This window comes from Lepus europaeus, chromosome 7 (genome assembly GCF_033115175.1).
Source record: "Lepus europaeus isolate LE1 chromosome 7, mLepTim1.pri, whole genome shotgun sequence".
In the NCBI taxonomy this organism is placed as follows: Eukaryota; Metazoa; Chordata; class Mammalia; order Lagomorpha; family Leporidae; genus Lepus; species Lepus europaeus.
The window spans coordinates 66,514,798-66,529,487 of record NC_084833.1 but is presented as its reverse complement, the minus strand read 5'-3'; the positions used below and the strand labels follow the sequence as shown (position 1 = coordinate 66,529,487).

At 42.6% G+C, this 14,690-nt stretch overlaps 1 protein-coding gene and 1 pseudogene across 1 annotated transcript in view; one reads left to right on the top strand and one right to left on the bottom strand.

Moving 5' to 3' along the window:
- Window positions 1-14,690, top strand: part of LOC133763837 (glycerophosphodiester phosphodiesterase domain-containing protein 4-like) — a 67,596-nt gene that overhangs the window by 43,717 nt on the left and 9,189 nt on the right. Inside the window, exons 13-14 of the mRNA XM_062197568.1 lie at window positions 7,975-8,122; window positions 14,369-14,451. Of these exons, the coding sequence (XP_062053552.1) occupies window positions 7,975-8,122; window positions 14,369-14,451 (231 nt within the window). The remainder of the gene's footprint in view (window positions 1-7,974; window positions 8,123-14,368; window positions 14,452-14,690) is intronic.
- LOC133764864 (large ribosomal subunit protein uL10-like) lies at window positions 4,002-5,226 on the bottom strand (annotated as a pseudogene).

Here is a 14,690-nt window from a genome sequence, read left to right as displayed (position 1 = left end):
AGGCAACCGACAGAATGGGAAAAAAATTTGCAAACTATACTACAGATAAAGGGTTGATAACCAGAATCTACAAAGAAATCAAGAAAATCCACAACAACAGAACAAACAACCCACTAAAGAGATGGGCCAAGGACCTCAATAGACATTTTTCGAAAGAGGAAATCCAAATGGCCAACAGACACATGAAAAGATGTTCAAGATCATTAGCAATCAGAGAAATGCAAATCAAAACCACAATGAGGCTTCACCTCACCCCTGTGAGAATGGCTCACATTCCGAAATCTACCAACAATAGATGCTGGAGAGGATGTGGGGAAAAAGGGACACTAACCCGCTGTTGGTGGGAATGCAAACTGGTTAAGCCACTATGGAAGTCTGTCTGGAGATTCATCAGAAACCTGAACATAACCCTACCATACAACCCAGCCATCCCACTCCTTGGAATTTACCCAAAGGAAATTAAATTGGCTAATAAAAAAGCCATCTGCACATTAATGTTTATTGCAGCTCAATTCACAATAGCTAAGACCTGGAACCAACCCAAATGCCCATCAACAGTAGACTGGATAAAGAAATTATGGGACATGTACTCCATAGAATACTATACAGCAGTAAGGAACAATGAAACCCAGTCATTTGCAACAAGATGGAGCAATCCGGAAAACATCATGCTGAGTGAATTAAGCCAGTCCCAAAGAGACAAATATCATTTGTTTTCCCTGATCGGCGACAACTGAGCACCAAAGGGAAAACCTGTTGAAGTGAAATGGACACTATAAGAAACAATGACCTGATCAGTTTTGTCCTGACTCTAGATGTACAATGTAATACTTTATCCTTTTTAGTATTTGTTGTTGTTGTTGTTGTAGTACTAGTGGTTGAACTCTGTAATTGGCACACGGTTATTCTTAGGTGTTTAAATTTTAACTGAAAAGTGATCCCTGTTAAATTTCAGAGTGGAAAAAGAGAGGGAGGAGATGTACAATTTGGGACATGCACAATCAGACTTGCCCCAAATGATGGAGTTAGAAATGTGCCAGGGGATTCCAATACAATCCCATCAAGGTGGCATGTACCAATGCCATCTCACTAGTCCAAGTGATCAATTTCAGTTCACATTCGATGGCTCAGATAGGTCTAAGAATCAAAGGGATCACACAAACAAGACAAGTGTCTGCTAATACTAACTGAAAGAATCAAAAAGGGAGAGAAAGATCCAACATGGGAAGCGGGATACACAGCAGACTCATAGAATGGCAGATGTCCTAAACAACACTCTGGCCTCAGAATCAGCCCTTAAGGCATTCAGATCTGGCTGAAGAGCCCATGAGAGTATTGTAGGCATGGAAAGCCAAGATACCATGGGAAAAAAAAAAAGACCTAAATGAAAGATCTCTGTGAGTGAGATCCCAGTGGAAAGAACGGGGCCATCAAAGAAGGAGGTACCTTTCTCTGAAGGGAGGAGAGAACTTCCACTTTGACTATGACCCTATGGGAATAAGATCAAAGTCAGCGAACTCTAAAGGCTTCCATAGCCCTGGCAACTCATGACTAGAGCCTAGGGAGATTACTGACGCCATGAACAGGAGTGTCAAATTGTTAAGTCAGCAACAGAAGTCACTGTGTACTTACATCCCATGTGGGAACTGTCCTTAATGTGTTGTCTAATGTGTAGTGATGCTATAACTAGTACTGAAACAGTATTTTTACACTTTGTGTTTCTGCGTGGGTACAAACTGATGTGATCTTTACTAATTATATACTGAATCGATCTTCTGTATATAAAGATAATTGGAAATGAAAAAAAAAACCTGGTGTTAAATTGGAAATGGCATAGAAAATTAATTAATTTTTAAAAAAATATTATGCAGGATCTCTGTCTTTAATGTGCTGTACAGTCTTATTTAATGCTATAACTAGTACTCCAACAGTATTTCTTTTTTTTTTCACTTTGTATTGCTATATGGGGGCAAACTGTTGAAATCGTTACCTAATATATACTAAACTGATCTTCTGTATATAAAGATAATTGAAAATGAATCTTGATGTGATTGGATGGGGAGAGGGAGCGGGAAAGGGGAGGGTTGTGGGTGGGAGGGAAGTTTTGGGAGGGGGAAGCCATTGTAACCCATAAGCTGTACTTTGGAAATTTATATTCATTAAATAAAAGTTTAATTAAAAAAATATGTCTCTGGTAACCAGAAGATTATTGGCTCTTGCTTTTACATCTAGTTGTACAATCTCTGCTTTTTAATTGGAATATTTGGTCCATTAATATTTTGTTTACTTAATATATTTGGATTTATATCACTGTCATACTCTTTTCTCTGTACTGTATTTGTTATTTTTTGTAATTCTTTTCCAATACTGGCTTTTTATTTCCTTAAGTTATTTTTTAGTGTTTTCTGTAGGGATTATGAAAAGCATCCTTAACTGGTGACAATTTGCCTTGAGCTAATCCTATCCAACCATATAAAATAAAAGATATTCAAACTTTAAGGTAGTATAATTCCTTGTACTAACTACTACCCTTTGTGCTATTGTTGTCATATACTTTACTTCTATTTATAGCATAAGCATCCCAGTATATTTCTATTATATTTATTTGAAAATCAATAGTATTTTTAAAAATTTAACTTTTCATTTTGAATAGGTGCAGATTAACATATAAGAACCATATGTAAAGATTCTGTGTACCTCCAATGTTTACATCTTGTAAAACTATATTACAGTATCACAACCAAGACATTAACATTGATGTAATTCACTGATCTTATTTAAATTTACTTACATTCATTTGTGTGTGTGTTTTTGTGTGTGTATTCAAATACAAGTGTATAGTTCTCTGTAATTTTGTCACATGTGTATGTTTGTAGATCTAACACCACATGCAGATCATTTCCACCACAAGTATTCCTTTGATAAGCACATTCACTTTTCTTCTATCCCTTTGCCTCTGCCTCAAACTCTGATCACTGGCAATTGCTAATTTGTTCTCTATTTCTATAATTTTGTTATTTCAAAAGCAAATGGACTCTTAGATTATGCAACCTTTTGGAATTGGCTTTTTTCATTCAGCATAATTTCTTTGCCATGCATGCAAGTTGTGTTTAACTTTTCAATAGTTTGTTCCTTTAGGTTGCTGATTGGTATTGCATGGTTTGAAGATTCCAAAGTTTGTTTCATCATTATGGACATCTGATTGTTCCCATTTATGAGCTATTATAAAAAAACCTGGGGGCTGATAGGTTAAGCTGCTGCCTGAGACACCCATATGTCCCATATGAGTACTGATTTAGGTCCTAGCTGTTCCACTTCTGACTCAGTTCCCTGCTAATGTTCCTGGGAAAGCAGCAGCAGAAGGCCCTGCCATCCGTGTTGGACACCTAGGTGGAGTTCCAGGCTCCTGGCTATGGCCTCACCCAGCCCCGGGTCTTGTGGCCATTTAGGGAGTGAGTAGGTAGATGGAAAAGCTCCGTTTCTCCCTCTCTGTATACCTCTGCCTTTCAAATAAATAAATAAAAAGAAGTAAAAAATAAAATCTTTAAAGAAAAACATAGCTGTTGTAAACATTGGTATACAGGGTTTTATGTATACAAAATATTTTCTTTCTCTGGGATAGATAAATAAATGTGTAAGAGTGCAATTACTAAAGCATTAGTAATTACACAGAGAGGTACAGAGAGTTAGAGAGGTAGAGACAGAGGTCTTTCATCCACTGAATCGTTCCCCAAATGGCCGCAATGGCTGTAGCTGAGCTGATGTGGAACCAGAAGCCAGGGGCTTCTTCTGGGTCTCCCATGTGGGTGCAGGGGCTTAAGCACTTAGGCCATCCTCTGCTGCTTTCCTGGGCACATTAGCAGGGAGTTGGATCAGAAGTGGAGCAGCCAGGACTCAAACCGGCTCCCGTATGGGATGCTGGCACTGCAGGCTGGGGCTTTAACCCTTTGTGTCACAGTGTCAGCCCCAGAAGTAAGTCTGAGTTGGTTACTTTTGGGAAATTAGTCAAAGAGACCAAATCTTATATTCTCATCCAACTCCTGTGACTCTTCCTTGGTCTCAGCCTTCGCTGGGACTACAGCAGCTGCAGGAGCAGCACAGCTCCAGCCATTACAATCATCTGGGGAGCGAACCAGCAGATGGAAGACCTCTCACTGCCTCTGCTTCTGCCTCTCTGTAATTCTGCCTTTTAAATAAGTAAATAATGAAGAAAAAAAAAAAAAAGCCAGGACCCACTTGTACCTATTGATGGTAGTCTGGGGTACTGATGCAATAATTGGATAACCAGTCTGCAGACGAACACTGGAAAAATTACAGACAGTCTCCAGAAAGTGAGAATACAGAGTTTCCTGTGCGATTTCCTGGACTTCAGGGTTATAGGTGCTGCCGCTCTTGAACACCTGCTGGATGATCAGCCCAGAGGAGAAGGGGGAGATGTTTAGCATATTCATCAGTGTGGCCTTGCTGGCTCCTACTTTGTCTTCAATCTTTCTTTTTCTTTTTAAAGATTTATTTATTTGAGAGGTAAAGTTATAGACAAAGGGAGAGACAGAGGGAAAGGCCTTTCATCTGCTGGTTCACTCCCCAAATGGCCTCAATGGCTAGAACGGGCCGATACAAAGCCAGGAGCCAGAGGCTTCTTCCAGGTATCACATTCAGGTGCAGGAGCCCAAGCACTTGAGATATCTTCTACTGCTTTTCCAGACCATCAGCAGGGAACTGAATCTGAAGAGGAGCAGCCAGGGCACAACCAGTGCCCATATGGAATGACAGCGCCACAGTACATCACAGTGCCAGCCTCTGTCTCCAGTCTTTATCAGCATCACTCAGGATTTCAGTAGTACTCTGGAGATTTTAGTGTGATGCCCAAAGCCTGGAAAAAGGAGGTCTTACTGGATCCTGGTGTTCTGAACTGGCACAGTGACCTCATGGGGGAAGTTGAAAAAGCACAAGTGCCAGCTGGCAACTTACTGGCCAGTACCATATCCCTGATCTTAGTGAGGTCCACATTCTCCTGGATATGAGGCAGGAGCTTCTCTGAGCTGGCTCCAGATACTGTCAGATAGCCTTACATGTCTTCAGTACTGTAGCCTTCCCTCTGAGGGACATGCATCTGCTCAGAGCCCCAAATTTTTGCTTCTGCAGTGAGGCATCATTTGGATCTTCATCCAGAAGATGGATGGTGTTAACGCAGTAGTTACAATTCCAGATCACCCTGTTTCCCATGGGCATCACAGTGGTGCATCAGAGATTACCATGCAGAGTTTAAAGATGTTAGTCTCATGAGGATGCCTTGCAAGTGTATTATTTTGTACTTTAGTTATTCTGATAAGTATATAATGTTACTGTAACTTGTTTTCCTTCTCTAATAGCTAATGGTAATGAACATATTAGCATGCATTTATTTGCCAGTGGTATATCCTCTTCATTGAAATATCTCTTCATATCTTCTGTTATTGGATCTTTTCTTCTATTGTTGAGTTTTGAAGGTTATTTATAAATTCTAAATTCGAGTGCTTGATGGATACATGGTTTGCTGATATTTTCTCTGTATATAGCTTTTTTATAGCATCTTTTAAAAAAGATTTTGATTAATTGAAAGAATTACAGATAATAATATCAGCTAGAGTGATTCCCTCTTTTATTCTTTTGCACGATAGTTTTAGTGATTTTGGGGCTGTATCTTCTTGATAAATTATATAATTAAAAATTATTTTGAGAGAGATTGATATAATAAGAGTTCCAATCTATTGGATCACTCCATTTATGCCCACAGTAGCCAGAGTTGTGCCCTGATGAAGCCAGAAGCCAGGAACCCATTCTAAGTTTCCAGCATGGGCGGGAGTAACCCAGTTTTCTGGTTCATCAGCAGTGTCTCCCAGAAGCTGCATTAGCAGGAGGCTGAAGTCAGGAACAGGGACTATGCATTGAAACCTAGCAATCCAATATGAGACATGGATATATTCACCAGCACCTTAACTAGCATCTCAAACACAAGGCTAGTTGCCTGCTTGCATCTAAATTTTAGAATTAGCTGGACTAATTTTACAAAAAACTTGCTGAGACTTATATAAGACATTAAACTTTCAGAGCATTTTGGGGACAACTGACAGTTTTACTATATTGAGTTTTCAATCCATGAACACATATCTACCCATTTATTTATATTGTCTTTGGTTACTTTCTTTTTTTTAAATTTTTTGACAGGCAGAGTGGACAGTGAGATAGAGAGACAGAGAGAAAGGTCTTCCTTTGCTGTTGGTTCACCCTCCAATGGCTGCCGAGGCCAGTGCGCTGCAGCCAGTGCACTGCGTTGATCCGAAGGCAGGAGCCAGGTGCTTATCCTGGTCTCCCATGCGGGTGCAGGGCCCAAGCGCTTGGGCCATCCTCCACTGCACTGCCGGGCCATAGCAGAGAGCTGGCCTAGAAGAGGGGCTACCGGGACAGAACTGGTGCCCCAACTGGGACTAGAACCCAGTGTGCCGGCGCCACAAGGCGGAGGATTAGCCTATTGAGCCGCAGCACCAGCCTTGGTTACTTTTGAGAGAATTTTGTGATTTGTAGTATTCAGATACTGTACTTGTTTGCTTCAGCTTATATGTGAGTATTTAGTTTTCTTTGGCGTGATTGTTAATGATATTTTAAAATTTAGTTTTTCTATTTCTTATTAATACATAGAATGGTGGTTTTAAAAAATTATTTATTGGCGAGTGCTGCAGCTCACTAGGCTAATTCTCTGCCTGCAGCACCGGCACCCCGGGTTCTAGTCCCGGTCGGGGCGCCAGATTCTGTCCCGGTTGCTCCTGTTCCAGTCCAGCTCTCTGCTGAAGCCCAGGAGGGCAGTGGAGGATGGCCCAAGTCCTTGGGCCCTGCACCCGCATGGGAGACCAGGAGGAAGCACCTGGCTCCTGGCTTCAGACCAGCGTAGCGCGCCAGCCGCAATGCGCCGGCCACAGCAGCCACTTGGCGGGGTGAACCAATGGAAAAGGAAGACCTTTCTCTCTGTCTCTCTCTCTCACTGTCTAACTCTGCCTGTCCAAAAAAAAAATTATTTGTTTTATTTATTTGAAAGGAAAAGTCTGTGCTCCCATCCACTGGTTCACTCCCTGTATACCTGCAAAGGCCAGAGCTGGGCCACGCCAAAGCTGGAAGCTGGGGACTCAATCCAGGTCTCTCAGTGGGTGTAAGGGGCCCACCTATTTGAGCCATCACCTGTTGTCTCCCAAGGTACAAATTAGCAGGAAGCTATTTTTGAAAGTAGAGCTGGAACTTGAAGCCAGGTACTCTTATATGGAATGTAGGCATTCCAATTGGTGTCTTAACAGCTATGCTGAACACCTGTCCTGTGATTGGTTTTTGTGTTTTGGTTTCAAAAGATAAAAAGAAGTAGCTTTTACTATTGTTCCTAATTTCTATTTTTTAAATTTATCTTTAGGTGAGCTCTAAAATTGTTGTAGAGACAATTCTAACATACTGGGTAACTAATTGCCAGCACTTCCTGCAAAGGAGGTGGAATTATTATTTTACAGTTTATGTATTGAGAATAAATATTTGCCAAGCGAAGATAGAGCACAGTTGGAATTCAAACCCAGGCTTGTACACAGCAGTTTACAATATGCTGTGCCATATTTATGTTAAAATAAAAACTCTGAAGGGCATTTACATGGCACTTAGATGGTATGTTTTCTGAGAAATTGATTTTTTCCCCATTTTTAATTTTTTTTCTAGCCTTCCTTAGGACATGTAGTTTACCAGAACATCACTATTACTACAAGAACAGAAAGACTAGATCCAGTTCTTTATTTCACTGCAACATGAGCCCATGCTGTCACATGGTATCCTAAGTTGCCCCTGGACCAGCTGCTTCTGGTGATATAGGCAGTAGCCTTTCACAAAGATGGTGGTTGTTCCACCTTCTAGGTAATGAGAACAAGGCTGGGTCTAAACCCTCTGTGGGTTCTCTTTTTGTTCCAGAGATTATAAAGCAGCTAACATCAACATCAACTTATACCTGGTCAACGAGCCTTGGCTCTTCTCACTGGCCTGGTGCTCCAGGATTGACTCGGTGACCACAGACAACATTCCGCTCCTGAGTCAGCTTGATTCCCCTCACTTCTTCATGGTGAGCTGCTTGCCCAGAGTGTTCTTCCAAGCCTGGTACAGAAGAAATTTGTGTCCCCATCCCATCCCTGTGTTGTTGACTGTGCAGACCCTTGGGAGCTACTTAATAGCAGGGATTTCTATGAGTATTGAGATGTGGCATTCTCCATTCCCTCAACCAGATCCTCCTGTTACTTTTGGGGTAGACATGGGTATTGACTGAACGTTTAAAGTGTGCTTTACATGTGTTATTTAATATTTTTAAAGATTTATTTATTTGAAAGAGTTACACAGAGAGAGAAGGAGAGGCAGAGAGAGAGGGATGGGAGAGGGGGATGGAGGGAGGGAGGGAGAGGGGTCTTCCATCGGCTGGTTTAGTCACTAGTTGGCCACAATGGCCGGAGCTGCACCGATCCGTAGCCAGGAGCCAGGAGCCTCCTCCAGGTCTCCCACGTGGGTGCAGGGCCCAAGGACTTGGGCCATCTTCCATGCTTTCCCAGGCCATAGGAGAGAGCTGGATTGAAAGAGGAGCAGCCAGGTCTCAAACTGACGTCCATATGGAACGCCGGCACTGCAGGCATTGGCTTTACCCACTATGCCACAGTGCTGACCTCACATTTTTTTAATTTCACACTCTAAATTAGCCACTATTATTACTTCATGTAGAAACTGAAGCTCTACAGTGTTTTCCATGTCATCTCATGATGTAGGGATTCAGAGTGAAGTCTGCCTCCAGAGATTGGTCACTGCAGCCCCAGCTTCCTAGAGGTGTGGCAACAATGGGCAAGGGCATGGGATGTGGGAAGAAACCAAAAGTGCTTGTTTTTATAGTGAAAATGGTGTGTCCTTCACAAAATGCCTTTGAGGAAGGGAGCACCAGTGTCAAATTGCCTATCCTGGTTTCCCATCACAGCCAGATACTCACTGCCAGAGGCTTGGGGACCTGAAAACCAGATTATAATCCATCTAAATCCTAGTGCTTATTACCTGTGGGGGAGCTAATGAGTTACTGCTACAGACTGTTTTTCTTATCTATGTGGCGAATAGGTTGACTGAATGGGACACAATGGCGTACAGCAGAAAACTGTTCACTTTTTTTTTTTTTTTTGACAGGCAGAGTGGACAGTGAGAGAGAGACAGAGAGAAAGGTCTTCCTTTTGCCGTTGGTTCACCCTCCAATGGCCGCCGCGGTAGCGCGCTGTGGCCGGCGCACCGCGCTGTTCCGATGGCAGGAGCCAGGTGCTTCTCCTGGTCTCCCATGGGGTGCAGGGCCCAAGCACTTGGGCCATCCTCCACTGCACTCCCTGGCCACAGCAGAGAGCTGGCCTGGAAGAGGGGCAACCGGGACAGGATCGGTGCCCCGACCGGGACTAGAACCTGGTGTGCCGGCGCCGCAAGGCGGAGGATTAGCCTGTTGAGCCACGGCGCTGGCCGAAAACTGTTCACTTTTGCTCCATTGTTTCCCTAGAACTGGTCTGTGAGCTAGGCCTTTCAGCCCCTAATGAAATCTCACTCAGTTCCCATAACCTTTCCACTCACTCTTGGATGATTTTTAGGAGTTCACTTTTTGTCATTAAAAAAGCCCCATTTCACATTTAAAGTGACCAGTCAAGAGGAATCACTGCAACTCCAAACTATCTTGTACGTTAAAGCTTTAGGCACAGAACCATAAGTGGGGAGGGCCTCAGATTCCCTTTCCATATCTCCACCCCCACTTGACTCTGTTTCTGACCTAATCAATATCAGGACTGGGGAGAGAGGATCAAGGACAAGGGCATAGTCTTATAGGGCCAAGACTCCATTAAGGCTCTGAGGTGGAAATGTGGAATCACTGACCCATTGCTTCTCTGGTGACTTGACCAACATTCTGGAGATGACTGAGAGTAACCATATATGATTGGTCTCTCAGTGCAGGAACCCATCCTTTAAGGTTCACCTACCTGTCCCCATACAACTTCATGTGTATGTGTGTCTTCTTCTGCTAGTGTACTCCTCAAATAGCTACAATGCCCAGGGCCAGGCCAGACCCAAGCCGGGAGCCAGGAATTCCATCTGGGTCTCCCATGTTGCTGGCAGGGCCCAAGCTCTGAGGCCATCTTCTGCTGTTTTCCCAAGTATATTATCAGGGAGGTGAAATTGGAAGTAGAGCAGCTAGAACTTGAACTGGCCCTCATGTAGGATGCCTGTGTTGCAGTTGGTGGCTTAACCCACTGTGCCACAACATGACCCCTTCATTGTGTGTGTATGTGTTTTAAGATTTATTTGAAAAGTAGAGTTAACAAAGAAGAGGGGATGAGGGTGGGGGAGATAGAGGTCTTCTGTTTGTTGGTTTAATCTCCAAATGGCCTCAATAGCCAGGACTGGGCCAGGTGGGAGCCAGGAGCCAGGAGTTTATTCTGGGTCTCCTACGTGGTACAGGGGCCTAAGCACTCAGTGCATCTTCTGCTGCTTTCTGAGGCACATTAGCAGGAAGCAGGATTGGAAGTGGAAGAGCTGGGACTTGAACCAGCGCCCATATGGGATGTCAGCATTTCAAGCAGCAGCTTTACCTGCTACACTATGACCCCAGCCCCTCCCATGATTTTGATTTGCATTTATCTGATGGCATTTTTCTATACAGTTCTTGGCCATTTGTATTTCTTTTAAGAACTGTCTATTCAGATCCTTTGCCATTTCTTAGTATAGGATCCCGTCATTTAAGGTTCACCTACCTGTCTGCAAACAACTCTCCTTTACGTGTATACTATAGTTTTCTAATATTTTTCTAAATTAGTTACAAAGGTAAACTTCTTCATAGTTCAATTATTTCAGAAATGTATAATTTGGAAAGCAACACACTCTTCCATAACCATTATCTTCCTTTATCATTTTCAAAGTTGTCCCTTTGGAAGATAGATATTTTCTTAAATTATGGTACTGTTTCTTCAGGCATTTTTTTCATTTTGGTATTTGAATTCATAATGTTTCATGGGATTCAGTGTTCAAAAAGTGTGAAAGGATTAAAAAAAAAAAGATTTCCACATTTGGCCTGGGCATTTTTTCTAAAGGACCCAGTGTATTGTTCCTAGCTTGTTGTATGTCATTTTGTTCAAGAATATGGAGTCCACAATGTGGAGTTAGAGCATGCAACTTAGACCTTGGCTCTACCACTTGCTGTGTGTGAAATGGAAACATTAGTTAAACTCTCTGTGCCTCTGTTTTTTTTTTTTTTTTTTCTGTAAGTTGGGAACAATAATTGTGCAGTAGAAGCACTTCTATTCAACAGTATCTGGTCTGATCATTAGTCTGCTAATATCGAAAGTTAAAATGAGGGCTAAGAAAAAATGACATGTATACTCTATAAGTTAGCTTTTAATGCCTAATTAAAACCATCTAAAACTCAGTGTCTTAAACAAATACTTACTGTCTCCTATTGTGTATGACGGCTAGTTGGTTCTTCTGGCCTGAGCCTGCTTGACTGCACCAGATGGTCCAGGATGGCTTCATTCATTTTTCTAGAGTCTCACCAGGAACGACTTAGGTTTCTCTTCATGTGGCTGCATGCCTTTAAGGAGGCTAGCTGGAGTATTTCCCATGACGCAGATAGGTTATTAGCTGCAACAGAGGGCAGAGCCGCAAAACACAAAAACTTTTCAATGTTCCCCCAGGGTTATGTTTGCTACTGTTCTGTTAGCTGAAGAAAATCATGTAATCAGGTCCAGATTTAAGATGAGAGAGGGAAACACATTTTACTCTTTGTTGGAGAGGTGCAGCTAAGTTGCATTGCATAGTGGCCTGCAAATAGGATTGGAAGGAGTAGTGTGGGTTTTTTTTTTTTTTTTAAGATTTATTTATTTATTTATTTGAGAGGCAGAATTATAGACAGGAGGAGAGACAGAGAGAAAGGTCTTCCATCTGCTAGTTCATTCCCCAAATGGCCGCAACTGCTGAAGCTGAGCAGATCTGAAGCCAGGAACTTCTTCTGGATCTCCCATGTGGGAGCAGGGTGCTCAAGCACTTGGGCCATCTTCTGCTTTCCCAGGTCATATCAGAGAGCTGGATTGGAAGCGGAGCAGCCATATGGGAATGCAGGCACAGCAGGTGGTGGCTTTGCCCGCTATGCTACAATGCCAGCCCCTGTGGTGTTGGTTTTTTAAAACAGTGTACCACACACTTACTTCATGCATTTTAATTTAAAATTCATTCACCTTTGACACAGACATCTTTTCTTTGAAGATACTTCAGTTGACTAGATTCTGTTTTTTAATTTACTTAATTTTTATTATTTTTTAAATTTTATTTAGTTTGAAAGGCAGAGTTAGAGAGAGGGAGAAGGAGAGAAAGAGAGAGAGATCAATCTTTCATCCACTGGTTCACTCACCAAATGGCCACAGTGGCCAGGGCTGGACCAGGCTGAAGCCAGAAGCCAGGAGCTTCTTCTGAGTCTCCCACATAGGTGCAATTGTCCAAGTATTTGGGCCATCATCTGCTGTTCTGCCAGGTGCATTAGCAGGGAGCTGGATCAGAAGTGGAACAGCTGGGTCTCGAACTGGTGCCCATATAGGATGCCATTACTGCAGGCTGTGGCTTTACCCACTGCACAACAGCACTGGCTTCTTTTGCTTACTTGACCATCCAAATAAACCAGCTATGATTTCTAAATTTTGTTTCTTTTTTTAACTTTATTTGAAAGAGTTAGAGGGAGAGACCCAGCAAGAGAGAGAAAGATTTTCTACTTACTGATTCACTCCCCAGATGGCCACATTGGCCAGGACTAAGTCAGGCTGAAGCTGGGAGCTTCTTCTGGGTCTCCCACATAGGTGGCAGGGGTGCAAGCACTTGGGCTATCTTCTGCTGTTTTTCCCAGGCTGTCAGCATGGATCTGGATCAGAAGTGGAGCAGCCGGGCCTCAAACTGGTGTCTCTATGGGATGCTGGAATTGCAGGGGCAGCCCCACCTGCAGTGCCACACGCTGGCCCCTAATTTTTGTTTCTATAAAGCAGAATAAGAATTTAAAATCCTTGGGAGAGAGAATCTGAATGAGGAATCTACCTTGAATTTTATATTCCTCCTGTCCCCACACCTAATCCACCTGCAGTTTTTTAAATGATCTGTGTTCATTGAGTCTTTGAAAACATTTGACTTAGTTTTCTTGAAAATGGCATAGTTTTTTAGTTTCACTCAGATTTAAGCAACATTTAATGATGTTGCATAATTACAATAACAAATACAGTTAACCCAATTTAAAGAACAAGTACAACTGATTCCTAGTGAATATTCAGATCACTAGGAATGGTGCCCTGGATTAATCCACAGCCAAAGCATCAGTCAGTGTGTTTCTCAGAGAGCATCCAGAGTCTTGATTTACTAGAATTTGTTTCGGAGCTTCTGTTGTACCTGGCTAGTAGGAGTGTTGTGAAGATTAAATGTGAAAATGCCCCTGAAGTACTTAGAACACTTGCCTAGCTCCTGGTAAGTGCCCAGTGATTGTCAGTTGTTATCATTGTTATGATCATTCGTGTTACTTTTATTTAGCCCAAGGAAAGATCTTGGAATAGGGAAGCATGAAAAGGACATAAAGTGCCTGCCCCAGTGGTAACATCAAGTGAAATTGAGGGGGAGGAGTTGAAGTGGGAAGAGAGGGTCAAACCAGGGAATTAGAAAACTCATATGAGCAGATCCAGAAAGTGGAGCCCTGGAAAATGAATGATTTGTGCCAGGGGCTTAGGGGAGGAGAGATGTAGGTAAGGGAGAATTATACTTTAACATACTTCTTTGAAGCATGACGATTTGACAGTGGTTCCCCAGAGCTGGTTCACAGACTAGTTGCTTCAGCATCACCAGGGGAGCATGTTAAAAATTCTGATTCCTTTGGTCTGTCCTCAGCCCCAGGAATGTGTGTTACTAAAAGCTGCCCTAGTAGATTTGACTACGCAGCCAAGTTTGGGAAGCCATACAAGGAAAACATAGAGGTACTAGAAATCCAGAAACCTGGGGTTTGCGTGTTGGGTCCTCAGTGGACTTGCTGAGTCTGGGACTCCCTCAGACGTGTGTATTGAGAATAAGGAGTGGTGTTAGAGCCCCTGCGTGTGTGAGAGGTAACTGGTAGGAGAGCTGCAGGTGCTCTCCATGTGTGAGACTGCCACCTCAGTCAAGGCTCCTTCACCTGGTCTCTCCTCCCCTCCTGTCCTCCAGCTCTGATAGCAGAGCAAGGGACTGAGCCCATATGAAGTAAAATCCCCTTCCAACTTTAAAGTTCTTTACCTGTGGTTGGTTTCATGTTTTGCAGACACCAGGATACTATATGTTCATGTGGCTTCTCTTGGATGTTATTTCTGCAGCTTTCATTGTTGGCATATTTTGTTTTCACTGGTAAGTATACACTGGTAATTTTAAGTGACTTTTTTCCAAAATAAGAGTAATAAACGTTTTCTTATAGAATGTTGAGAAAAAAAAAACTGAGATACACTTTTCTGGTAATCCCACAGGGGAAGATGGGGTTCCAATTATAAGCTACCTGTCTCATGCCTCTTTTGCCTTCCCAAGGTGTTATTCTCAGGGAAAGGACTCTCACTAAAGCTTAGTTAAATCTATTAGTATAGAATTAATGT